Source organism: Phoca vitulina, unplaced genomic scaffold (genome assembly GCF_004348235.1).
Source record: "Phoca vitulina isolate PV1807 unplaced genomic scaffold, GSC_HSeal_1.0 scaffold23, whole genome shotgun sequence".
Classification (NCBI taxonomy): Eukaryota; Metazoa; Chordata; class Mammalia; order Carnivora; family Phocidae; genus Phoca; species Phoca vitulina.
Window position 1 is genome coordinate 10182242 of NW_022589726.1, and position 26379 is coordinate 10208620.

General features: G+C 46.8%; 1 protein-coding gene across 1 annotated transcript in view; it reads left to right on the forward strand.

Annotated features, from left to right (window-relative positions):
• PPM1H (protein phosphatase, Mg2+/Mn2+ dependent 1H) overlaps nt 1-26379 on the forward strand; it is a 241993-nt gene that overhangs the window by 179035 nt on the left and 36579 nt on the right. Inside the window, exons 7-8 of the mRNA XM_032420592.1 lie at nt 18611-18674; nt 22222-22329. Coding sequence (XP_032276483.1) covers nt 18611-18674; nt 22222-22329 — 172 coding nt within the window. The remainder of the gene's footprint in view (nt 1-18610; nt 18675-22221; nt 22330-26379) is intronic.

Below are 26379 nucleotides of genomic sequence, written 5' to 3' on the forward strand. Positions count from 1 at the left end.
GTGTCTCCCTGACAGTCCTTTAAACAAGAGGATGGGATGAATGAAGCATTTCAGGAGCTGCTGAGGCACTAACTTCTCTAGTTCCTGGTCCAACCTCCTATATTGCTGGCCAAATTAAACCATGAGGCTTCACGCTTGTCCCTAAGAGTCTGTGTGTGATTTGGGGGTGCTCTTGGTGGGGAAGATCGTCCAAGAACCAGGTCTCCCGTGCTGAGGACAATTGCCTGCTCTCGTCGAGGAGCATCATGGCAGCTCTCCGTGGTGCATCTGCAGCAGAGAGGAAGGTGTGGGAGAGGATGTCAGCTTTGGGGGGGGCCTTGTCTCATCATCAGGGATGAGTGTGTTGCCTCCTGATGGGGAGCTTTTCTCTCCCACCCTCATGCTTTCTCAGAGACGGTGGAGCAGCTTGGCAGGCCCAGAATGTGTAGGGGACAAAAGGTTATTGTCACCAGCACCTTCATAATGAAACCGGCCTCTTCCCTGGCTCTCACACCTCCCCTTCGCCTGCCTCAGATTGCTTGCCCAGTAGTTTGATTTACAAAGGCATTTTCTTCACAGTACCCCCGGAACAGGGTCGGGCTCTGACATGGCCCAGTCCTCACCTTCTGTGCCTGGTGTCATCGGTCCTGGTGCTGGAATCCCGGCCTTGCCTCGTTGCAAGCCGGTGCCCCTCCTCCTTCTCCTCCCCAGCCCTTTGTGTCGAGCTGCTATTGCATGATGCACACTAGCTGGCAGTGTGAGCTCTGTGGCCCGACCTGCAGCCCTCTGAGCCATCTCAGGCTGGAATTTGCTGGCAAGCATCTATGTTACTGAGTTGAAACAACAGTTTCTCACAGCTGCCTTTGTGGCACTGGGTCCCGGCTCCTGGGCCTGCTAGTGATTTAGATTTCTCATGTGGGTTCAATGTTCGTCGTGCGCTGTGTCCAGGCACATGAGCGGGGGGCGGCGGGCGAGCAGGGGGCCCAGGAGGACATTAGTGTGTGTGGGGGGGCTATAGCTACACCCCTGGCGTCCAGCCAGGCTCTCCAGCAGCTGTTCCTGGCCTGATGGGATTTGTAGAGAGCCAGGGCCAAAGAGGAAGAGAAGTCCATCGTGTGAATGCAAGATTGCTTCCAGATGGTTTTGGTTATGAGTAAAGTACACCAGAATTCTTTCCTTAAGCAAAGCCTTTCTAACATTTATGATGGTCTTATTTCAGAGAACAGCCTGGACCCGTAACCTGAGACGGCCTGGCTTAGTTAGTACAGAGTTTACAGCTTTGGGAGATGGGCTCCATGGGTACTGGCCCTTGCTCTGCCAAGATTCTCGAGCCTTGGGCAAACCCTGGGCGCCTAGGTCTCTCATTTGTAAAATGCTTCCTTTGCCCCTTGCTGCCAGCCTCTCTGTCTGGTGGGGGATGGGCTTTGCTCTGCTTTTCAGAGCTTCTAGAAAAGACAAATTCCAATAGAAAGATTCCAGTGATGGTAATCTTTCATTTTGATCTCTTGCAACCCTTAACTCTTTATGATTCTAATTTGATGACACATCAGGGTCATTTTCCCCTCCTGTATTTCCTTTAAAACTATGAGCAAATCAGAGATTTTTCCACTGGGAGCAAGCGGGGTCAACCACCATTTTCTCCTTTTAGTACTTACTACTTTTATTAAGGCAAAGGAAATATTTTTTCTATTCTGAGTGCTCTCCAACACGGTAGCCAGTAGCCACATGTGGCCATTTAAATTTATATTACTGAAAATTAAATAAAATTAAAAATGTTTTCCCACGTCACAGTGGCCACATCTCCATTGCTCAGTAGCTAGATGCAGCTAGTAGCTGGTGAAATGGACAGTGCAGATAGAGAGCGTTGCCGTCATCACAAGCAGTTCTACTGGATGGCCCTGCTACTTAGATAATGTAAGGGTATGAGTCTAGTTGTGTGGGGAGGACATGCAAGAAGCTGTCTGTAACTGAACATCCCAATGGCAAGGGATTAAAAAAAAAAAAAAAAAGACAGCTGAGTCCAGATAGGGCGAGTGAGTAGAACGGCATGGCCACATCTATGGCTTCTGGCCCCACTGCTTGCTAGCCTCGGAGGTGGCTGGGGAATGGGCTTCGCTCCACTTTTCAGATCTTCAGAGGCATCAGTCACTGTGTTTAGGCACAGCTTATCTCCCAGTACAGCTCATCACTACTCGGCAAGCCTGAAGCCTGAACGAAGACCCATTTCCTTTGCTGGTCAGTAGCCTACCTCCCTCGCCCAGCCTCTGCCTGCTGCCTGCTGGACTGGTGCCGGCCATTGGCACTTCGGTTCCTCTTGCCTTTCCTTCTACTTCTTGGGGAAGTATTTCAGATCCTGAGGGTCTGATTTAAAAAGCAACTTCACTTCCAACCCTTTCCATTCTGTTTGGGGTGAACTCTATTCTCCATCTGCAGCCTGGAACCCAGCTCGGGGATGAGAGCCACAGCCCCACGGCATTGGGCTTCTTACCAATAATCCAAGCATTTTCTGGAAAGAAAATCACTGGAGGCAGCCCCAAGCATGGCCTGGAGCTACTGGGTCGAGTTTTACAAATATTGTAGATGAGGCTTCTATCTTACTCTTTACTGCTCTTTTCAATGCCCTCTGACAGCACATTCAGGCAGGCTGACAGGGAAGTGGATAAGCAGATTGAGAAATGCCACAGAATGCTTTATGAAGCCAACTCCAGAGCTGCACCCGCATATAATATAAATTGATTTATTGAATCAAGCACAGAAGCCCTGTTACAGAAACCCCAGGCTTTATCCTCCCGAGGACCACCTATTAAAGCAGCCCCAACTGACACTCCTCCTCAGCTTTTCCACTGATCCCCAGGCAGTTTTTAAAGGGACAGTGTCCCTCTTTTGGGCCTGAATTTATATGTTGGCCATGCCTGTGGGTCTAATTAGCATAGCATTATTAATCTTCCTTGGAAAGCCTGCATTTTCTATAATAGCTTGACTCTTGAGTTTTAAAGAGTAATTGGAAATTTCAAACCCTGTCCTTTTCCCTCTTTTTGTTTTTAATTACTTTTAACCCAATCTTTGGAAACCTACCTGCAGATGTCTCTTGACTAGCAAACGTCGTTGGAGCACCAAAGGATTTCCCGGTCCCGTCTTGGTGCAAATCCTGACATTACTGTTGTGCCACAGACCTCATGGGGAGGCTTTTTAAACCCACCAGAGAAATATCACATTTTAATTTTATAATTACTTCACAAGAAAGCAGGCCTTTCCCTAGTTAAACCTGGTATTAATTTCCTCCCAGAAACTTGTATTTTCATAACTTAATGATTATGGGCCACCTTGGCAGCAATCTGATTGCTGAAAGCAATCTGGAAATCTGACTTTGTAGAGAAGGGAGGGGCTTGGATGTCATTCCAGAGAATTTTAACCCTGTGGATTGTCCAGGATGGGCATTGGCTGGGATAGGGAACAGGCACCCGAAAAGTCCTCGGGTCCCAAGTGCAACATGGGGCTGAAGTCTGAGCCGGTCAGCCTCACGTGGGGAGGGGCTGTTCTCGGGGCTCCCGGAGCCAAGATGATGAATCGTTATTTGTGATGTGCATGTTCTGCATCCTTTCAGGATTTGCAGCTCTAGCTGCAGGAGCAGCAGGGAGGAGAGCCTGCCCTGCTGTGTGCAGCACATCTCCTGACAGTGATAAATGACTCCTTGCTCCCCGCCTCCCCCCGCCCCCGGCCCCCCTCCACTCTGCCCATGAGGCCAGAGGAAGCTATGAGCTATTTACAAATGGTTGGAAGCCAAGACAGACAGGCATTGTCAGGGCACGGGGAGGAGAAAGAAAAGAAATGCCCAAGCGTGCTCCCTGTTGATCGTCCACGCACACAAACCTCTCTGCTCTAATGATAGGGGTAAATTTATCATTCCTAAAGTGGCCAAACTACTGCCAAGCCTTTCTTTCCCCGAGACCCTTTGCACAGTCCCGGCATTTGTTGGTACCCATTCATATACCCCTAAGTAGAGCCTACCTCCTCCCCTTCCCCAGTGACCATTGCTTGGGGCTCAACAGGACCTGTGTGGTGGTGACTTAGCTCTCAGTCATCTGGGGGAACTGCTTGCATAAATCCCTGTTAAAATAGCCAGTGTCCTTTTAAGCAAGGACCCCCCCAAGGCAGACAGGCACTTGTCTTTATATTTGGCAAACCTTTATTGTATGCCTGCTGCCTATGAGACATTGAGCAGTAGTTAAGAACGTGGATGTGGAGCTAGACTTCCTGGCTGGGTTGGTCCTCAGGTGTGGCTTGGCCAAATCATGTCACTTTGGTTTTCCCACATGTAAATGGGATTCATGACAGTACCTAATAGGATGTCATGAGTTGGTATGGTCGTGTGCGTTCAACACAGTCTGGCATGTAATAAGTGCTCTAGGTGCCTAGTAATATAATCATTAGATACTATGGAGAGTGAGGTGGTTGGCAAGGTTTGATCCTAGCCTCAGGAGGTCCACAACCTAAGAGGTGTTGAGTTGCTTGCTTCTCAAAGTAATGGCAGGCTAGAAACCAAAAAGTAAAAGGAAGGCAGTTTAGAGAAGCAAGAGACTGAAGGAAGGTCAAGATGTCCTGGCAGGTCTGTCCCACAGCTGCTGTGGCAGGTGAGCACGGAGAAGGTGGGGCTGTTGTCTATGGGAAGAGATATGCTCAACACAATTAGGAAACCTCTCTGCCCTGTGTGCTGATGGGTAGGGTGTTTTCTGTTTTGTTTATTTGTAGGCCATTTTGTTTGTTTTTAGAGGTTTTTTTTGGTCTATACATCGACTCTACTACATCTGTTTTTGAGTCCTGGATGCTGAACTTTTTAAGGTTCCCTGTAGCCCTCCTGAGCCATACCTAAGGTGCTGGGATACCAAGCCCCTCAGTAGCCAAAGCGTGCTCTCCCATAGGAGGGGCCTTACCAGGTAGGACTGTGTTCACTTCATAGGGATGACCAGCTGGCCCAGGGACCAGCTTTCCGGAAATTTATTGAGCAATAACACTTTACCTATAAATCTATTCTTAAATTGTCAAGAGTGAGAGAAGAAGATCTGTTAGAATTTGTGCAGAAATAACTAAAGCAAGACAATATAGAGCTTATTTATAAAAGGGGTTCTGAAGAAACGGCCTTGTGGTGACGTTCAAGGGAGTGGTGGTTTTTAAGAGGGGAATTTGGGGCTGGGGGAAAACTTCATGGGGAAGGCTGTGTTTGAATCACAAGTCTAGAAATAAGAGAGGAGTTTTAGGAGGGTTGAGGGCCAAAGGGAAGGACACTCTGAAGGGAGGGCACAGCACAAGGGAAAGCCCAGAGGTATGAAAATAAGATGTGTTGGGAATATGGAAGCCAGAGGTAATACCTAAAATAGTTTCAATAGACAGCATGGAGGAGTAGGTTCCATCTGTGTCTTAGAAGCCCCCTGCTGGGCCAGGCATTAACTGGTTATTCACCACACTGTAGGGATTCCAGGGGAGGGTCCAGAGCACCAGAAAAGGCAAAGGGGTGGGGGTGGGGGCTTGGTACAGTTGTTATTTCCCAACCAGTACAGAAGCATTTCAGTGTTTTAAACCTCTGAATGTACTATATTGCTGTGTATCAGCTAGACAACATTGCAGGTGGTAGCCTAACATAAGTGACAGGCAGAGGCAAGTGAGAGGGTGTGGGGCGGGGGGGAGGTAGTGAAGGGACCCAGCAATCTAGATAAGTAGATTGAAGTCAACTCATGGGGAGCTTTGAATGCAGTGCTAGGATGGCATGAACTAACGTCTTATTTTCCCACCCTTAAGAGCTCTGCACCTCTGTAAAGTATGAAAATGACACACAGCAGGGCGGAAATATGGAGCTGACAGTATATTTAGAAGGACATATGGTCCAATCCTCAGCCTATTTATAAGATCCTATTTTTAAGGAAATTCCAGAGAAGTGAGTGCTACAACACTCCACCAAATTTCCAGGTACTTAACTACCCTGCCAAGGAAACATTTTCCTGTGTCCAACCTACGTTCCTCCAGTTATAAAATTTCACTCTCACCAGAGCTTGATAAAGTTTTTTTTCTCTCTGCCACCCCTTCCCTGCCCATAAGGTTTCTGAGCAGAAAGTCAGTGTTGCTGACAGGCCCATGAAGGTGCTAACCTACCACGGCTGGGAGACACCTTCATCAGATTCAGCTGAGGTGCTAGTTGAAAGCCCTAAGTTCTGGACTTACCCCAGGAATCCACATGGCAGAGTGGGACCAACACCACTCTGAACCCTGAACGATTTCATGCTGCCACCATGTTCCTCTTAGCTTCAGACAAGACTTAGTCAGAGCAAGGGTAAGGTTTAAGTTTGTCCCTTGCTGAAGAATTAAACACACATCCTTCTATAAAAACTGGAAATGCTGGTAATACATTCACTTTTTGTTCTTCACCTTGTCGTTCTGGTAAAAGCAATAATGCTCAACCAAGTCTGGGTTCAGATTCCACTAGGATTAAGTCAGCTTTGTCCATCACCCAGGTTCAATCAAATGCAATACATTGTGCTCAGGAACTTAAAGGACAGAGCACAGGGCTTCATCTCTGATGTGAAGAGGATGTTTTAATCATTCCTCATTCAGTAACATGGGCGTTGTGTTGGACACTGGAGATAGAAAGGAGATAAAAACAATCCCCACCCTCATGGTGCTTACAGTGCAGTATAGGACAAGCCCATACCAAAAGTGGAAGAGGAATATTTACACACAGTGAAGCTTTTTCATCTGGAGTGATTATTAAAAACATTCCAGAATCCCTGAGGTCCTGGAATCTGTATTTTTTTTTAAACCTCTCAGGTGATTCCTGTACATCCTTGAACATTGGCTTTGGGCAGCCTTAGATATTCTTACTGTGGCTATGAGCAACTGCTAGCAGAAATGATTGGTTAAAGAACGCTGGGCAGCCTGGGCTCTTGAGCAGGTTTGTGACTTCTGGCCCCTGGTTTTGCTCCTGTTGTTGCATGGGAACTTCCTTGTCCACCTGTGTGGGCCAAGGACCCTGTGCAGGAGGGGTCATGGACTGGACTGACAGTGGAAGATGGGAGATGATATCAAGCCCATTGGTGCCTACAGTGGGTCAGAGTTGAGTTGAGTGTCTCTTTTCCATATTGATGCTTATGCCCATAACCTGGATAGTCCAGGCCCCGGGCAGGGTATAAATACATGGAATAATTAGGAAACCATGCTCCTAGGGCATCTAACTTGCTGGTTTCTTATTCCTCTTCATCCTGAATAAATGATACTCCCTCCCCAGATTTGCCTAATCCTTTTGGATGGCCTTGGATCACCCTGTGAAAAACTGGGTACCTAAGTGTGAAGATGTAGAGTCTGTAATTTACTATCAACAGAATAATTTGAAAGCTCAACCTCAGGTTAGACTTAATTTTACAGTGATCTGGAACATCCACCATATTGGCAAGAGAAGAACGAGCCTAAGAAGGTGGTATGTTTAATCTTCTGTGTGACCTACCACTTTAAAAACCTGGGGGGTTGGCGGGTACACTTTTTAAAAATTTGTATGATTTACCCTGATGATGAGGATTAGTAATTAAGCAATCCTATTGGATATCATGACATTTTATGGCACTTACCATATATTCATAGCTCCTTAAGGATGGCAGAGAACCATGACTGAGACCACAGTGCACTTTGCAAAGGGCAGACCTGGAAGTGAGCTAGACCTCTATTTCCTAGTTGTGTGACCTCCATTTTCTTATTTGGGTTAATGTTAATATCTGTCTTACAAGCTTGTTTTGAATTATGTAAGTTTAGGGGCACCTGGGTGGCTCAGATGGTTAAGTGTCTGCTTTCCACTCAGGTGGGATCGAGCCTCAACTCGGGCTCCCTGCTCGGCGGGAAACCTGCTTCTCCCTCTTCCTCTGCCAACTCCCCCTCCTTGTACGCTCACTCTCTGTCTCTCAAATAAATAAATAAAATCTTTTAAAAAAAGAATTACATAAAAAACAGTCCCCAGAAGAGAATGTACAACCAGTGATGGGTATATTAGAACTTATGTGAGTGTTCGGGCTGAGGTGGCAGCAGAAGATTTAACAGTTGTTAAATCAGTTGTTGCCTTTACCATCCATCATCTGAAACAGTGGGGCCGCCTTGATGCAGGACCCAAGAGTTTGGTGTTCTTTCCATTGGTAAAGATCGTCAGCCATTGCCTAGGCCTGTGCTTCTCACCCTGAGGCTCGAGTCACGTGAGGGTCAGCAGAAGATTCCAGAAGACTGAGGGTTTCAACTGAAGATTTTGGGGATGGGGAGGATATTTTTCTGTGTTGAAATAAATGTTACGTATATGATTATTATGCAAAATTCTCTTGGCTTTTTGGGATAAAACAGAAGACTTGAAAAAGCGTTGATGCCTACTTTGAGATACTTGAGCTCTGCCAGGTGATGTGACCAGTTCGAGGACGCTCGAATGGAAATACTGAAATGATGTAGCATAGGGTAGAGTCCCGGTGCGTGTGTGGCTTCCCCGTGGGGACACTGCAGGACTTGGTGCTCCCATGTACAAATATCCATATGTCCAGAGAGAAGCTTTGTGAACCAGAGGAACTGGACTCTGCAGTAAAACCCTCTTTGCAAGGAACAATCTATCTGCTATTTTCTCCCCACCATTCATGGAAATGGGGTCAATTTTGGTTATTTCTTGATTTGTATATATTGACTTGGTTTCATACAATATAAAGGCCAATGTCAATGAAATTCATGTTTGTTTCAGAATAAATGGTCCCTGAGAAAGAAATCATTCCATATCTGTGTGCTCATAAAATAAGGATCTGTGATTCATACCTATGGGAGATCTAAATGTTATTGATTAGAGTATGAAGAGCTCTCCTAGCCAAGTGCTAATGCGCACCAAGTGGATACTGAATCAGAAATAATTTCTAAATCTGAAATTTCCCTAAAAGTCGTCCAGAATGTTTTATCCTGAAATAATATTGGTTCTGTTTTGTGTACACGCACACATGACCAATTACATTTCTGAAAGACTGACTCAAAGCATCTTCTTCTGTATGAATCCTTTTTCATTCCTAACCTTGGGTCCATGAGTTAAGAGATGACCTTTACTTTATTTATATTATTTAACTCCACATTCCCAGCACCTGCGCTAGGGCCTGGCACTTAGTACATGCTCAGTAAACATTCATGAAGGATTCTAGTAGAGACCATTGCTCTCATCTGGTCAAAACCTAAGCTCCTGCTTTGGAGCTACTAGGAGCAGGTCCTTTTCCTTTACCCAAATTTTCATCTGTGGGTAGGGACCCATTAGTGGGTTGTGAAAGCAATTTAATGTAGGGAGATGAGCATTTTGAACAAATTAAGTAGTGTAAGGAGAAAAGGAAATCTCAGTGTGTATCACATGGTAAGGGTGAATATTGCTGGGTTAATAAGATCTGCTCTAAGCCAGTAGACTTTCCCCAGGAACGTGGGCTAGTGCAGTGAGAGCAAGCGCTGATGCCTTGTGCTGTCCCCCCCACAGACCTAGTGTGAGGAAGAGGAGTCTTTAGGCCAAATTAGAAGAACGGTTACTGCTTCCAGAATTCCAGGCAGGAGCAGGTTCAGGCATGCTGGTGATAGGGAGGGGAGAGGTAGGCATTTTCCCAGGGAATGTGGGTCTATGAATCGGGGGATTTCCTCAAGGGCAACCGCAATGTCAGGGAACAGAGGAAAAAGGTTTTCTGGAGAGATAGCCAGAAGGTTCTCCCTTTCATTTGTTTCTCTCATCAGAGACAGCCAGACGTACGCAAGCTAGGCAGCATGGCACGTCCAAATTGTATCACCAAATATTAATCATGCTTTTACAATTCAAGCTTATTATTTGAGATCGAATCCAGACTATTGTGCTATATGAGCACAAGAATGTCAACTTGTATATATAGCTCAGGGCCTCCAGGCCTCAAATAATTTAAATGATGCTCCAAGGACTAAAAGGAGAAAATGAGGTAGCATTTGTTTGTAGAGCCTTGGCCCCATAGGGAACTTTCCCAGGAATCATGTAATCAAGATATCAATTGATGACGACTCCTAGCACAGAATCCAGGAGCTCAAGGCATCAAAATATGACCCCTGCCCCCCAAAATGTAGATTTACAAATAACTAAAGTCTGCTATACGATGGCAAGCCTGTGACAGAGATGTTGGCTCTGCCCGGAAATATCTTAAAGGATACTTCTGAACCCTCAAGCTACCTGGTAGATACGGGATATTTCTCAGTGTCTTCCAGCTCACCCTGAGGCCACAACGGCTGCCTCTCATCCTGATTCCAGATCTCTGACTTGAGCCTGATTTCATTAAGCTTGGCTCAGATCCTCCTCCCCGACAGTTTAGTGACATTTTTCCAGCATATTAAGATTTGATCCAGAGATAAATTTAAGAAATTTCTGGGGGGATTTCTTAACTATGAGTCTTGGAAACCAGGGAAAAGGGCCTCTTGAAAGAAGATATTAAAAAATAAGAGTAAGATCTAATAAAATAGAAAATATTCTTGTATTGCTTTACAGGAAACACATGGATATTCATACAGTGAAGAGGGAGAGTGGGTTGCCTGTTGCAGGGCCTCCTCAAGGAGCAGGAAGCAGCCTTCATTTACTGCTCTGTGGCTTTGGGTTTGATTCCTTTGGAGATACAGATGGCTGGCAGGAAAAAGGAAGCATGAGGTGATGGCCAGCTCTGTGTTGCTTTTTCCAGGAAGGTCTGGGGAGGGTGGGTGTGGAGAAAAGCGAGGCAGGGGAGAGCCTCTGCGGATTCCATGAATTGCTGAATTGGGGTTGTGCCAAGCTCTTAAAAGCCATGAGTGGCATTTGGGCTCCAGGCATGTGTCTGCTCCTGACCAGCCAGGCCCAGGTGGTGTTTCATCCCAGCCTTCTGGGATTCAAGCATTTGTTGAGATTTGGTCGTAGGAAGCAGAAGTGGGGACCAAAGACCTAGGCACTTCTGCCCACCATCCTCCATCCGAACCTGCTCAGCCCCTATGCAGTGTGCCCCTGTCTAAGACTTGGTTTTTGCTATGAGCAAAATGAAACTTCCTGTGGCTTTTATCTTCCTCCCAGAAGGGGCACTCAGCTTCTCGCTGAGGGGGGAGGGAAATGCTCCTTTTATGCCTATTTGAGACCAACCCCAAAGCATCCCCTGCAGATTATTAGCTCTGAGGTATCTTTCTGAGTCTCTGATTCGTCACTTTAGAGCAGAACACTGGACTTCTCTGAATAAAGTTGCACAGGCGCTGTCCTTTGTGCTTTGATATCATTAGCAGCAGTAATGAATTGGGGTGTCTTGGGTATTCAGCAAGAAGCAGTTTTCCTGTGGGGATGTGCTGTCTTCCGGCCCATGCTCCCCAGTTATCTGCGCAATACGCAAGCAGTGAAGAAAGAACGAGGCCCCTACGGTCACAGTTGAATTAAATAGCACCTTATCCTTCACGAAGGACTTCTCAGACATATTTGCATTTAATCCTTGCGACCTCGTGCAGAATCCAGCTGAAGAAGCACGTTCGGTGAGGTTGAAGGACTTTGCCAAGGTCACACAGCTAGTTCACTTGAAGACAGAGCTGTGACTTCAAAACCTCTGACTCCAGGCCTGATGTTCTCTACTAGACCACAGCAGAGGGAAGGGAAGATCTAGGAAGACAGCTTCCCAGGGGAGGACAGGCATCCCAGGCCATGGTGAGGGGTTAGCGAGTGGAAGAATATGACTCACTGGCGTGTGTCATTGGGGTCATACAAATGGATTGTTGGGATTAGGCAGTCCCAGAGGGGTCACGTTCTTCTTAAATGCCTTTGAAGTATTGCTAAGGGAACCAAGACTTAGGGAAATGAGTGGTATTTCTGTCCCTCTTTCTAATTAAAGGTCCTGAGCTGGGAGAGAGAGAAGATCAAGGGAAGTGATCTACGTGGATGGTGCCAAAGTGTGAACTTTGGGTTGCTGCCCTGTGGGTTCAGATGTCCGAGTGGGGACTCTGGCTGGGTATGGAGAAATCTGGCAAAGGCACAGAAGAACTTTCTTAGTGGAAGACTTGCTTTAGCAAGTTAATATGGAAGAAATGTGTCTAGGTAACACTATAGACCTTGGAGAACCATGTAACAAAAAAAACCCCTGCCATTCTGGAGGTGGAACTTAGGAATCATCAGGAGAAAGTAATAGGCAAGAGTATCATAAATGCTATTTTTTATAACTTTATGACTGTGTACTACTATATATTGGTAATAAAGGTGAACCTAAAATTCTCATGTAAAGAGGAACACACAAGTCCAAGGTATCCCTGATTGGACTAGGCCCTGAATTTCAGCCATAAAAAAGCTTACCGTGAAGGCAAGATGAGTGGGGAAGCCAAGACCTTGTTATGTCTTTAGCGGGAAGCATGTATGCTGAGGAGAAAGCGTTAACCTTCATTCATCTGTTCATCCACGTAGCTCGGATCAGCTTCACATCCACAGTATGCCTGCGTGGTTGTGGACAGGAGGATAGCGCAGTGAATAAGACAGAAGTCCCTGCCTTCATTGAGTGAATGTTCTGGGGCTGGGGGGCTAGAAAGAAGTAAATAAAGTTAATAAATAGGTAGCTTGAGATTGTGCTGTGGAAGCACTGTGAAGAGCTGCAGCATGATGGCCCAGAGCGGTCAGGGAAGGCTGGGGGAGGCGCGGGAGGCAGTATGGGAGGACCCAGGGGAAGAAGGGCCCCGGGGCATGTTAGAGGGACAGCGCGAAAGCTAGCCTTAGGAGAGCCTAGCGGAGGGATATAAGAGATCAGAGCAGCATGCAAAGATCAGATCACAGAGGGCTGTGTTGTCCAATGGGGAATTTTAAGCTGAAGAGTGAAGACTGCAGATTAAAAGAGAGACGTGGTTGTGGGAGATTGGCTAGTAGGCCGCTCAGCCAGACCAAAAATACAGGCAAACCTCTCTGAAAACAATCACGGAACTGACACTGGGACGAGATATGTTCATCCTGGAGGAGTCCTGTGATTGCTGCTCATCAGGAGGGTGAAAGGACATCCGTGTGGCTGTACAGGGACCCCTTGAGCTCAAATGTTCAGAGAACGTGTCTAAAAGACTGCAGAGAGCAGCGCATAGCCAGCCCAGACCAGAGGCAGGCCGGGGACGTGCCGGTGGGTGAGCGTCAGCTGCAGGCAGCACCTCCGAGACCTAGAGAGCAGGCAGGGGAACTCAGAAAGCTCTCTGCTTTCGTTTTGTGAATATGTGTAGGACAAGAAAATACAGAAGGGCAGAATAAAGCCACTGCCCGAGGTCGTGGGCGTTCATTGATTTGCTCACACAGTCAAATACTTCTTGGACACCCGTTACATGTTGGGCCCTCTTTAAAATACCAGGGATGCCACAGGTGGTGAGGTGAACATCTCTGTGCTCAGAACTTAAGCAGGGCATGGGGTGCAGAGGGGCAGTAGAGAAAATAAACACAAGGAAGGAAAATACTTCACATGTTAGGTGGGGGTAGATGACAAGGACAAAAATAAAACTGAGAAGGGGAAGAGGACATTTGGGGGAGGGGAGTGATGTTAAAGAAGGTCATTTCATTACTTGGCTTTTATTTAGAGTATGATGGGGAAATCATTGGGGGGTTCGAGCAGGGTAATGACACTCTCTGACATTTTAAAATAATTACTCTGGTTGCTCTGAGAATAGAGATAAAGGACAAAACTGAGCAGTTTCCAGCACCTTCACCACCATCACCCTGGTCCTGGCACCGTCTGCTCTTACCTCGATAATTGCAGGCAGGCCCGGTGAGGCCATTGCCATGGTGTGGGCAAGAGACGGTGGTGGCGGCAAAGGTACTGGACCTGTTGGGAAGGTAGAGCTGACCGTATTGCGTAGGATGTCAGCAGACAAAACCCTCAATCCCTCTTGTGTTTCCCTCTTACTAGAAGATCAAGTGGATGCGGAAGCCTAGGCTGCCAACAAGGGAAGTATTCAAAAGAACTGTTCCAAGCGGAGGCTGGCTGATGAATGTGTATGGCCGGCAGGAGGAGGGAGGTAGAGTGCTGGGACCGAGGAGGGGACGTGGCCTGGGAGCCCCGGCAAGCCGGTGAGAGAGGAGGGACGGCTGGCAGTGGGAGGCTCCAAGGAGAGGATGTCCTTGGTGCAGCCCACATGACCGGGGAGCTGGGGAGCCATAAGGAAGGTCATCGGGAAGTAGGTTGGGAGTGACAGAGTCAGGATTCCAGAAGCATCATCCACACATCTAAAATTACTGAGAATAACCGCAGGGGAAAGAGTGGGAAGCCACCTGTTAACCTAGGCGGAAGTCATCAGGGAGGATGGCAGAGCATCCAGACCTGTGTGAGCAGGTAGAGGGACCGACTCCGTGGCAGCAAGCCTCGGTCTGGAAGGGCGAGTGAAATGGGAGCAGTCAGGGCCTCCCTCTTGCCTTAGGAGTCAGAGAACTTTAAATATGGCAATGGCTGACTGAGGGGTTTAGGAAAGAATTTCCCAGGGCAGTTGTCCAATAGAATCAGCTGATGCTGCGTGCTGCAGAGCTCCCGGGACAGTGACTGTCGAGAGCAGTCCACTGCACAACAGAAGCCAGGGACCCATACAAGGCATGTTGGTATAGGAGGGACTCCCACACTTGGGACACAGCCGACTTGGCCTCTCAGTCTCTCTCAGTGCTGAGGTTTTCCTTCCGATAGGTCTGGACCAATGGTGCCTTTTCCTTGTCTTTTCAGCTTTGCAAAATCCACATTGCAAGGGAAACCATTACTTTTCAGAAAATGTTTAATGGAAACTTCTTTGCTTAATGAAACTTGCCTCCACTTAGGGAAAGCCCCTTTAATTGAGCCCTTTTTAAGCCTTGATTTTTTTTTTTCTCATCCTTCTGTCAATTGGCCTCATAAATATTCATTAAGGACCCAAAATAAGGGTTACTCTGAAAATCTTTCCTAAGCCTTTCAGTTTTGCTTTCTTGTAACAAGTAATTATTTGAATATGATCTCTGGTCAGTTATATTATTGTAAAAACTAGTGAGTAATTGATTCTTGGAGTTTTTAAATTGAATCAGGATTTGTGAAATCATGGGATCTGATACGAAGGAAGAGATATTTTCTATGAATCATAGGTCCCAAGTAACTCCCTCTCTTGGAGCTCCAACTGCAAACCACTGTCCTTCTCTTGCATCCCCCAGCCGAGAAGGCTGCAGCCAAGGCTGAGCTGGAAGGGTAGAGCCAAGCCTAAAGCCTGGGCATGGACTGTAATGCAATATGAACAGTAGATAAGCCTTTCCAATGGGTAGGAACGGGGGTGGCCCTCTAAACTGCAAACACACGTTTGTGGGAGGCCCGCTGTCCATGGGAGAGGGCTCCGGTGGGCTCTGCAGTCATGATGAAATGACTGGTGAGTGCACACGGGTGCTTCCCTGACTTCCCGCCATCTTCCCTGGGGACCGTGTGGTGACATAGCCGCTGGTTTGTCCCCACATGGTCACCTTTTGTTCTTTTGCTCACGCAGAAAATTCCCTTTCCTCGTTGGCCAAAGACACCTTTTCTTCGTCCGGTGCCTGCCTTTCTCCCACTGACAGGCAGACAACAATGGTCTCATTGCAAATTTTTCAACTAGAATGAGAGAGCGCCAGAGCTGAGCCCGGATGTCCCCTTTCTTTGGTGTGTTTTCTGGGAAGGTTTGAGTCTAGCTTCAGGCCACCAAGATGCTGTGTGAGCCTGGGAAAGTTACTTAACCTCTCTGGGCCTCAGTCTTCTCATCTGTCCAGTGGGATATTGCAGAACCTGGGAGACATTTTGAGACACAGTAAGCCAGCACCAAGCCCGGCGTGTGGCATGTCGGTGTTCGGTGAGTCAGAGGTGTTGTTGCGGTTTTAGCTCATTTATGTAGACTTTAATCAAGTTACCAGTTTGAACTCTTGAGTGTTTTATTCTTTTTTATGCCAGACTTTAATTGTGAAAGGAAATCCACCTGCCTTTATATATGATACCTGTGCTTAGGACCCAGAAAGACTGGGGTGGGGTGGGGAGAGCATGTTGAGCTTCTTTGTTAATAGTTATTCACCCTTGTCATTTGTTGGTGACAGCAAGGGAGAGGGCTCTTACATGATTGGAAACCAACAATGGCAGGAACAGAAAAAACCTTTTTCAAAGTTGTCGTTTCTATTTTTAATGTTGTTGTTTTCGAAGATGAAAAAATAACAACTAAAATATTAGAATTTGCACTGGACCCTGTAGGTGACAACTCCAAGGTGAGTGTTGGTCTTTCAGAGCTGTGGTAACACAGACTTCATGTTCCTGAAGGTCTCTGCCCTGAGAGAATTCTTGCCTGGGCTTCCGGAGGATCTGAGAACAGCTCTCTGGCTGCCTTTTCAAGCCTGTTAAGAGTGCTCGTAGCCCATCTCTCCTGAGCTTAAATAATTTCCAGTCACTGGTGCTAGAGTTGTTGCCTTCTGCCTCCCATTAATCTCCGACTCCTATGCCTTGGTCTTCAGGCCCCAGTCCCTTTCCTGGTCTTGTCCCCACTGTGACCTCTTCTCTGTCTGAGTCTGGCCTCTCCTCTCCACACATCCCTGTCCACCGTCCCCAGGCCCTGGTCACACCCACTTCAGAGCCTTTCTCAGTCCATTTCCCTCCTGTCCTTTGAGCCACACAGTGTCATCTTTAGGATCAAGCTAATTGATCAACTGATTTTGAATATTAGCAAATGACACTTGGTCTATAGTGATTGTTCTCAATTTTGACTGCATAATGTAATCACAAATTTGACTGCACAAAGTAGCTTAAAAAAAAAAAAAATCCCAGTGCCTGGCTATCACCCCCAGAGGTTCAGATTTAATTGTTCTGAGCTGTGACCTGGGCATCAGGATTTTTAAAAGCTCTCCCAGGTGCTTCCATATGCAGCCAGGATTGAGAAACCACTGGTTTAAGAATTCATTCATTCCCCAAGCTGAGTGTATTCTAATAATAGCTCTATTTGTTCCCCAAATGACTTGTATACCATAGCATTTTAAATAGTTCATGTGACTATAAAAACATCAAAGTAGCTATTTCCACCTCGTGTTAATTGGGTAGATTTGGGGAAAGGAAATAGTACAGTTCTTTTTTTGAAAATTGAATCCTAGAGTACCTCTGGGCCCACTTGGTGGCAGTACCAGCAACTTGCATTTATCACGCTCTCGGCGTGTGCCGGGCCCCGTGCTAAAGGCTTCCGGAGCTCGGCGTATTCATTAGGCCATCTTAATCCTCAGCCCTGTGAGTAAGCCTCAGTTTTCCTGTCTCTGATTAATGAGGAGCCTGAGGTCCAGAGGGGCTCACCCGCTTGCCCAGGGCTGAACAGGAGCCCTTCACTGATCCCTTAGGAAGGAACAACTTACCTCAATAATTTCCCAGAAAATAAGGGTGTCCCTGTGTTAGCTTTGGGGTTGAACTCTCTTTGAATTAGATTGCATTCTTTTGTATATCCAGAGCTTCCGTAAATTTGATTTCAGGTTCACTCCCAAGTTGCCTATATCTATATATCTATGTATCTATATCTATATCTATATCTGTATCTATATCTATCTATATATATATCTCCAAGATTGGGAGCCCATTTCACAAATTAGTTTTCTTCATGCACTCAGCAGACATTATTTTAGAGAAGCAACTTGTTTCTAGCACCTCACCTTGTAGACCCCACCCCAGTTTTTACCTGGTGTCCCTAATACTTCTCTGAGGTGGTGAATAGGCAGTGCTGTCCCCATTTTGCAGAAAGGGGAGCTGGTGTGCCAAGTATTCGTTATCTATTAAATAGTAGTAGTAGCTACCACTAAATGAATACTTCCCATGTGCCAGGCTCTGTGCTAAGCTCTTTACATCCTATGTGATTATCCTCATTTTACAGATAAGGAAACTGAGACCAAAAAGGGTAGAGCTCCTTGCCCAGGGTGGTACAGTTAGTAATCAAGTGCCTTGTTCCTTTGCTGCTTGTTTGTTATTTTAACTTTTTATGAGCAAAATGGCAAGACGTGGACTTCATCTTCTCTCCTGTGTTAGCCTGACCGGCCTCTGCTGTCTATGCAGTGGCATCCGGACAGCCGTGTCTAGAACAAACCATGGAACCATAAACTGGATTTTCTTTCTGTGTGTTGAATGGCCATTTAATATCTATGGTGAAACAAAGAATTTTCTGCCAACCTTGACTATTGTTCCTTCTCCAGCCATCCCAGGACGAGGCTGCTTTGGTGTAAACAACCCCTGAAGGTCAGAACCGGCTCGGGGAGCAGTTTCACTCTCCATCCGTCTCTGAGCTCTGCTGTTTTTCAGCTTTGGATTAATGACAAGACCCTTGTTGCTGCTGCCAGGCCACTTCTAAGCACACAGGCCCTAAATGCTAAGGACGAAACCCACCTCCCCCCTTCTTGCTAATTATGAGTATAACCCCCCCCCCATTTTCTCCCTCTGCAAGCAAATACAGAGTCGATAGCTTCTGGTTTGTTAGTTATGTGTACCCACATAGTTCTGGAGGGAGAATAAGTCTGTGCACGGGGAGTTTGGCAGCGTGGCGAGTGATGGAGCATCCGGGAGAATGAAGTACCTAGCCGCCTGTGTCAGGGCAGCGGGTCACTAATTGAGTGCAAACCTTTTTTTTTAAAATGTTGTTTATCCCCCTACAGGGCATACAAAACCATTGAGGATGATGACTTGAAGTTTCCCCTTATATATGGAGAAGGCAAGAAGGTAGGCATGTGCACTCCCCCCGGACCGAGAGAAGCAGGCCCTGGCCCCGCACCGCCCGTGGCAGTCTCTGTGCCCCACTCCGCAGCCTGGCATTTTATAGCCCTGACAGCTTAAAAGACTCTCCCCTTCCATCATCCTTCAGGCCTCCTGTCTTGAGGGTCCGAGGAGTGGCGGGCGTTGGGGGAGGGGGAGGTGAGTGGTGAGCGCAAGGGACGAAAGTCCATTTTGTGAAAATAACACTCCATTTCTCCAATCTATCTGAATAACTTTTTACAGCGTTTAACCGTGACCCCATGCGCGAACGTCATCTCCCTGTGTTTCTGACAAGCCACAAGGCAGGCAGGGCCGGCGGTACTAGGTCCGTTTGGCAGACGAGGCCGCTGAGACTCTGAGGCGAAATCGGCTCCTGCAGAGTCACACAGCTGGCCAGGGGTGGTGGGAGATGTGGAGCCACAGCCGTCTCCCGGCTTCTGGAACTCTCAACGCTCCACCACGGAAGTTCAGACTCTGCAAGGGTGCTTCTCCGCTTGCCCCAGGCAAGGGGATCCAAAGCTTCACTGTGAGGAAGCTGGAGGATCCTGTGCACCAGAGCCCGGGCCGAGCTAGCAAAGATCGCTCGTCACAAGCTCCCAGGGCCCCAGTCAGAACCACACCCTAAGCAGCAGGCACGCTGTGGAGCACGGGAAGGCTGTTTGTCTGTCTTGGTCTGGGAGCGGAGCCTGGAGGAAGTGGCCATCCTGGACTGGAGAGGGGAAGCTTTGAAGCTGTTTACCAGTAAGAACAAACAGCTCTGAGTCATTGCATTCTTCCTCCGAACACGAGTACACTTCAACTCTGGGCTGAGAGCTCCAATTAGAAGTGAAAAATGTGCTCACATTAAGAAGAATCTTCAACTGAATTTTTTCCAATATTTCATAGTTTTTTGGAGGAAGAAGTGACTCATAATAAAACTGAAGGATGCCTTTATGGACAGAACTTGAGCATGTGTGTGTGTGTGTGTGTGTGTGCATGCATGCACCTCTGAACGTACACGTGTGGGAGAGCACACGGGTTTAGGTTTAGGCTCAGTGTAGCAGTGATTTCAGCAGAAGGAGACATTCTGTGGAGGGAATGAAATACAAACATCTGATTCACAGAGGGATCATTTTTCAAACGAACTTGCCCTGTTCATGGAAATGGGCCACCTTCTATCTCACCATCCTTGATTGAGAATCACAACAGGAAAGGACTCTTTTCCTGACAGCGTTCGGTGGGCCTGTCAGGATGATGGGTACCGTTAATGCCCATCTCTCAGCCCAATGACCTATGCCTACAGCTGTGGTGCTTTGTGGGGCTGAGATTCTCAGTATTACCCTCCTATACCCAGGGAGTTCAAGGAAGCTCGGAGCCACCTCCTGTTACCTTTGTATCCCATGCACCTGCCCAGCCTGGTACCTGACACACGGCTGGCCTTCAATAAAGGCATCAGTATTAAATACACTTTTCAGTTACGTATAGTATACTTTCTCCCATACCAGAGGAAAATGGACTAATGTGTTCTTAGAAGATGATCAGAATAAGATTTAAAGGAGCCAGGGGCTTCCCCAGTTCAGCAAATGTTTATTTCACCGGGACATCATGTTCCTCAAGCATTTCAGTTAATTAGGGCTTGACACTTCTGTGATAGGCGACAGGCAAGTTCTGTCATCTTACCTGATGGCCTATTTAAAAGCCATTGTGGCTCCAGTCTGTTCCAGGTTTGCTCCATCAGTGAAGAAGTGCAAGATCCCTGTCAGGGGATCCATGATTTCTTGCGAAATCTTTACAACTGCGACACGTCAGTTCTATCTAGATCCTTTGCAGGGGGTTTCTCTTTCCCGTCTGCATACACCTACCCAGAAGTTTCGGAAGACTTTCATAGCCATAACTTCTCATTTTATTCCTGCCAATGCTTTTAAGGATTTGTGTGGGTAACACCTACATACTCTGTAAACAAGTTCAGTAACTAGCAGAAACATCAGATTTCTTTAGACGAAAACGCCCACCTGTGCTTTTCCAGCCAGAGAAGCTGCCATTGCAGTGGGGAGAGCAGAAGGGCCGCAAGGGACTCAGGATTTTCACACTTAGAGTTGAACACTTCTTAGCCAGTAGGGAGTTGGTGCAGCTCCCCAGCAGAGCAGAGAGTTTCTGCAGCCTGCCTGACCAGAGGTCCCCAGGCTTCATATCACATGCCTGCATTTTACCCCCTTTGATTCTTGCCTTTAAAAAAATATGTCATGGTTTCATTTCCACTTTAATGCAAACTGCCCATCTTCTGATCTGAAACCACCTCCAAAATCCATAGCCTTTTTGGGAAAACAGGATGAAAATGCTGGTAATGTTTTAGACTGTAATGTTTCTTCACGTTTATAAGTTACCCTTATTACCCAGACAGTAGAGTGAGGAGTCAAGCCCGGGTCTTGGCACAATGACCCTACACCGGATATGTTACTGATGATCGAAGTGTTAGGCCATTGGGCTCCATTCTACCAAGAAAGACTTTCACTTCATCCCTCTGTGCTTACCTGGCTCACTGCTGCCCATCCTTCTGCACAAAAATGTCATGCCACCACCTCCGGGAGACTTTCTCAGCAGAATTTTTACCTCCTCTGAACTCCTCTAACCCATGGCGCTTGTGTCTTTCCACACTTGGCCATATTTTACATGTCTTATCTCCCTTCACAAGTTCCTTTATATTAAGGACAAGTCCTTAGACATTTGTCTAAGCATGATTTCTGCACATAGTAGGTGCTCAGTAAATGTTTGGCTAAGTCAAATCTGTGGCATCCCGGGACCTATTTAGGCTGACTGGGTAGGCATTAGTATAATAGTATTGTTTCCTTAAAGCACTGGGAAAACTAAACTGTGTAGAGAAAGCACAGGTGGTGAGGTCTCAACCCTGAGGTCTCTGTGTAGTTATAACAAAGTGACATTTTGTTCCTTTCCACCCAGAGGGAATTTGTGGGGATGTTAGCAGGCCGGGTTACAGAGTGGCAAAGAGTTTCTTTCCTCTAGCCATGAAGTGCCCTCTATGAGCTTTGGGAGGGTGGGAGCTGCCGCTCACTTTTTTTTTTACATCTCTCACTAGTGCCTCCCAGGAACAGGAGACATGGCTGGTGTGTTCAACAGGTTCTTGTAGGGTGGGTGCATCACAGACAGACGGTTGGATGGATGGACAGATCATGTTGGATTTGATTTGAACTGATTTTAGGAGCTGTAGACATCACACGTGTTGGATTTAGTTTCCTGGATACCCTTCCTTCTAGTCTCTACAAAAGAACACTGAAAAGAGACAGCAGCAACCCATTAAACTTAGGATAATTGGTAGAAAAACCACTCCTTAAGTACATAAGTGATCTTGGTGAGCCTTTCCTTGGAAACAGCTACCCACATAAGTTAGTAGCAAGGGGCATGGAGAGGGACAGAAGGAATTGGAAAATGAATGCTTCTCTCTCCGCCTATAGCAGCTACGTTGTAACGGGAATGCTTTCTCTGTGTCTTTCTGATGACCCTCTGCTTATACCCCTAGGCCCGAGTAATGGCAACAATTGGAGTGACCAGGGGACTTGGGGACCATGACCTGAAGGTGCATGACTCCAACATCTACATAAAACCATTCCTGTCTTCAGCTCCAGAGGTACCACATGAGGTTTTTGTTTCTGTTTTGTGCAATAAAATACTGTCTACATGATTCCTCCCGGGACTCGCACCCCAGATGCAGACAGTAGCCAGCTTGTGTCACGGGTACTTGTGCGGTGGTCCTTTTTCCCACTCCATTCTCCCTTTGAATGTCCTGGTTCCTACACTCCCCACTTCCTGCCTGACTAGCTGCACAGCCCCCTAGTGGCATTCCTGCCTCCTCAGTCCATCCCACATTTTGTCATCGGACAAATGTTCCCAAACAGGTACTCTGACTCCTGTTAGCTCCGAAACCTTCAACCATACCCCGTGCCTATGAGAATAAAGCCCAGACTCCTTTGGTTGGCATTTGAGGCATGTTATAATTTTGTCTGTCTTTCTAGACCAAAAATTTGATCTCTGTTCCCCGAACTAGCCAGAAAGAACTTGCTGTGTCCTTCCTGTGCATGACCTTCAGTTTCCCGGAGTTGCTTAGACTCTTCCTTCTGACTGGAATGCCTTTCCTTCCTATCTCCAAACATCCCGAGTCTGCTGTGGAGACTTCCCTGATTTCTCCCTTCCCTGACCAGAAGTAAGGTCTCCCTACAGATCCGTGTAAAGCAGCTGCCTTTTACTGCCTTCCACTTTCTGCCTTATCGCAGAGTTGTTCGTGTATATACCTTATCCCCTCTTCGATTTTAATCGCCTGTACAACTTATATCATTCAGCTGATGTTTAGAGAAGTTAATTGGAAAACAAGTTGTCATCTTTTTGGTTAAAAAATTTTTTTCTCACCTAAAACTAATGTTAAAAAAAGCCAACAACACATGTTTCTTATGATATGGGAAACTATCTAGTTCTGTTTCAGGGTGTATCTTTAGAAAACATTTTGCTTGTATGTTGTAGAGAAATCTAAGTCATAGTAGGTTAAGGGTCTTTTTTTTTTTTTTTCCCACCTGTCGAGGAGGCTGGAACTTGGTGGTAGCTGGTGTTGGTGCAACCCCTCCAGTGTGCCAGGACTGGCGTCTCGGCTTCGCTGCCTTTCCCTTCGTGGTTGCAAGATGTTGGCATAGCGTCTTCACGTGGGGCGGGAAGGAGGAAGCAGGCAGCCTCTCTGTCCCCAGCAGTTCCTCACTTGCGTCTCATTGGCCAGGACCGTGTCACATGACCTCCCCTGGCTGCAAGGAAGGTCGAGGCAGGGAGCTTTAACTTTTCCAGTTTTTACAATAGAAGGGAGAGGTGCGTCAGGAACCAGTGGTGTTCGCGTTCTGTGTAATTACCTGTTAGAGCAATGCCTTGCACCGGAAATGCCCAGGATGTTTAAATATAGCTCCATCTGCATCTTCTTCTCAAGGGTAGATGCTGTTTTTTTGAAGGCTCTTTTTGTTGGAGGAAACCAAAACCCACTCAAGCTAACTCAAAAGAGGAGGTGCTTGTTATAATAATATTAGAAGAGATGTTTATGGTGTACACAAGAAGAACCCTTAACAGCCAGTCTTTATGGGAGGGTGCTTCTGGAATCAAGACCACCTCCAGAGAGCCCCAGCAGTGGGAGTCTGTCACCTTCATGAGGGTGTTCTGCCCTTACGTGGCCAGTCATGTTCCATATGTCTCTGCTACCAGTCAATTCCGTTTCTCACTCTCCCGATTCCTGATGACCAGAGAGCAATCTCATTGGTCCAACTCCCTTTTTATACCAGGCCACAAGTGACTTCCCAGCCCATAAATTGCCCCTTTGGCTTGTCTACTCCAGAGCCCTCGGTGGGCACAAACAGCCACCTAGGCCCACCCATTTGGCAGGGCTGTGAGCAGGGGGTTGGTTCTTCTAGAGTTTGTATTGCTGAGGCTGGCATTCAAATTACAAGTAGCCACAAGAGGTTGGGAAGTCACAGAGGGGGAATCTCTAGTATATAGAAGGCATGGAAGGCACACACCTTTCCTGATATCACCCAGCATTTCAAATGAGATCAGCCTGGTGGAAATAAAAATTGCCATTCATCAGAGCCTGTAGATGTCTCTCTTTTAGCCCTCACAGCAGTTCTGCATGACAAGGACCAATACTACATAAAGTGTCCAAGGTGCCCCAGAAGCTTGTGGATCCCTGATCCCTCTATTCTGGCCAACCTCAGGATCCATGAATTACTGCTGAAACTACTTTTGGCCAGAGGAAAGCAATAAATACTAGGCTCATGGACTCTATATTTTCCCCCCTTGAGAGAGAGGCATTTATTAGACATATTAAATGGTACCATCATCTTTCTACTTTGCAAAAGGGACAGATGAAGTGTGACTCATGTTCTTGGAGGGGGGGTGGTCCTCGGAAAGCACTAATTAACCATTTTGCTTCTTAAAGCAGAGTGAAAACCTCCTTCTCATCTCCTTCCACACACACCTATGCTTTCTATATAAAGTGAAAAGAGGTGTGGTTTTGGTTTGAAGGAGAATGATTTCTACGCAGTTAGATTTTAGATCTTCTAATTGCTCAATTGCCATGGCTCCAAAGAAGAGACTGTAGGTTTAAAACTTGGGCATGCATGGGAGACTCCCTGGGGACTGATGAGAAAGCCCAGATGGTTGATCAGAAACCTTACGTCATCTGTGTAGAGTGATGCTGGTTCGCAGGGAATTGGGTTGGTTGGTTCAGTTTTGGTGAGGGACTGGACAGGTGGGCAGGGTGTTTAAAAGGAAACGGGCCACCTGTGGAAAAATGTAAGTGCTCTTAGAGAAGGTGTAGAGTTCAATAAGGTGTAGTTTTTATAATAACAAGTAATGTTTATTAACTGCTTAGTCTGGGCCAGACAACTTACAGTGTTTATTATACATAGTATCTCATCTGATCCTCACAACAACCTTAGGAGGTCCATATGCCTATTTTTTTTTTTTTTTAGGTCCATATGCCTATTATACCCATTTTGCAGATTGGGAAACTGAGACTCAAGTGAAATAACTCCCCCAAGGTTGAACAGTTATGAAATAACAAGATGGTACTTGTACCCAGGTCTGATTTTTTTTTTTTTAAGATTTTATTTATTTATTTGACAGCGAGAGACACAGTGTGAGAGGGAACACAAGCAGGGGGAGTGGAGAGGGAGAAGCAGGCCTCCCGTGGAGCAGGGAGCCTGACACGGGGCTCGATCCCAGGACCCCGGGACCATGACCTGAGCTGAAGGCAGACGCTCAATGACTGAGCCACCCAGGCACCCCTAGGTCTATCTAATTTGATCAGGGTCTGTAGGAGAGAGTAGCTGAGTTCAAAGAAATGTCTTTGGACAGTGTCTAAGGGACCCTTTGAGTATAGGTTCGAGGGGCTCTGAAGAGGATCTTTGTCTTGGGACCTCAGTGGCTCGAGTTTCTCAGAGAAATACTGCTGGCCTCGGACTAAAGTCGTAGAAAATGATGGCGTGGTAGAAAAAGTAATTGGGAAAGACAGTAATAGCCTTTGGTGTGTGCCAACCTAGGCCAGACAGAATTGTGCAAAATAAGATTGTGCACGTATAATTTAGCTTAATGGGTATGTAGGGTAGACCCGGAGATTCCTTTGCACGAGATTAAAATTGTTGTACATTTTAAATGCTTCCAGATGGAGCGGGCTTAGCCAGAAGCGGTGGGGGGGGGGGGGGGGCAGTTAGAAGGGAGGGGCAGCTGGAATTGGGCTACTGTGGAGGGGTACAGGAGACCCCCTCATCCCCAATCTTAGGGTAGAAACTCCTCTTCCTTGGGTACTGGTGATAAAGTCCGACACCAGAGACGTGGCAAGCGGGCCTTTCTGGGGGAGCTCGGAAAGCCAGGTAAATTTCTCCAAACCATCTAATGAAGAATAACTACCCCCTTTCCTGCCTGCATCCCCTCACCCCCAACCCCATGCCTGCCCTGCCTTTCTAACTGTGACTTCCTAAGAACATTCCCCTGCTATGCCTCCTCTTTGCCAAGCATGGATCTTTATTTCACATTTGGGTTCTAAATTTCAAATCCAGCTCAGTCTGGTAATTTTAACAGTTGGGAAGAAAAATGCGATTTAGTTCTGAGAAAAAAAAGGCTCCAGAATCTTCTTGGAAATCAGCATTGTTCC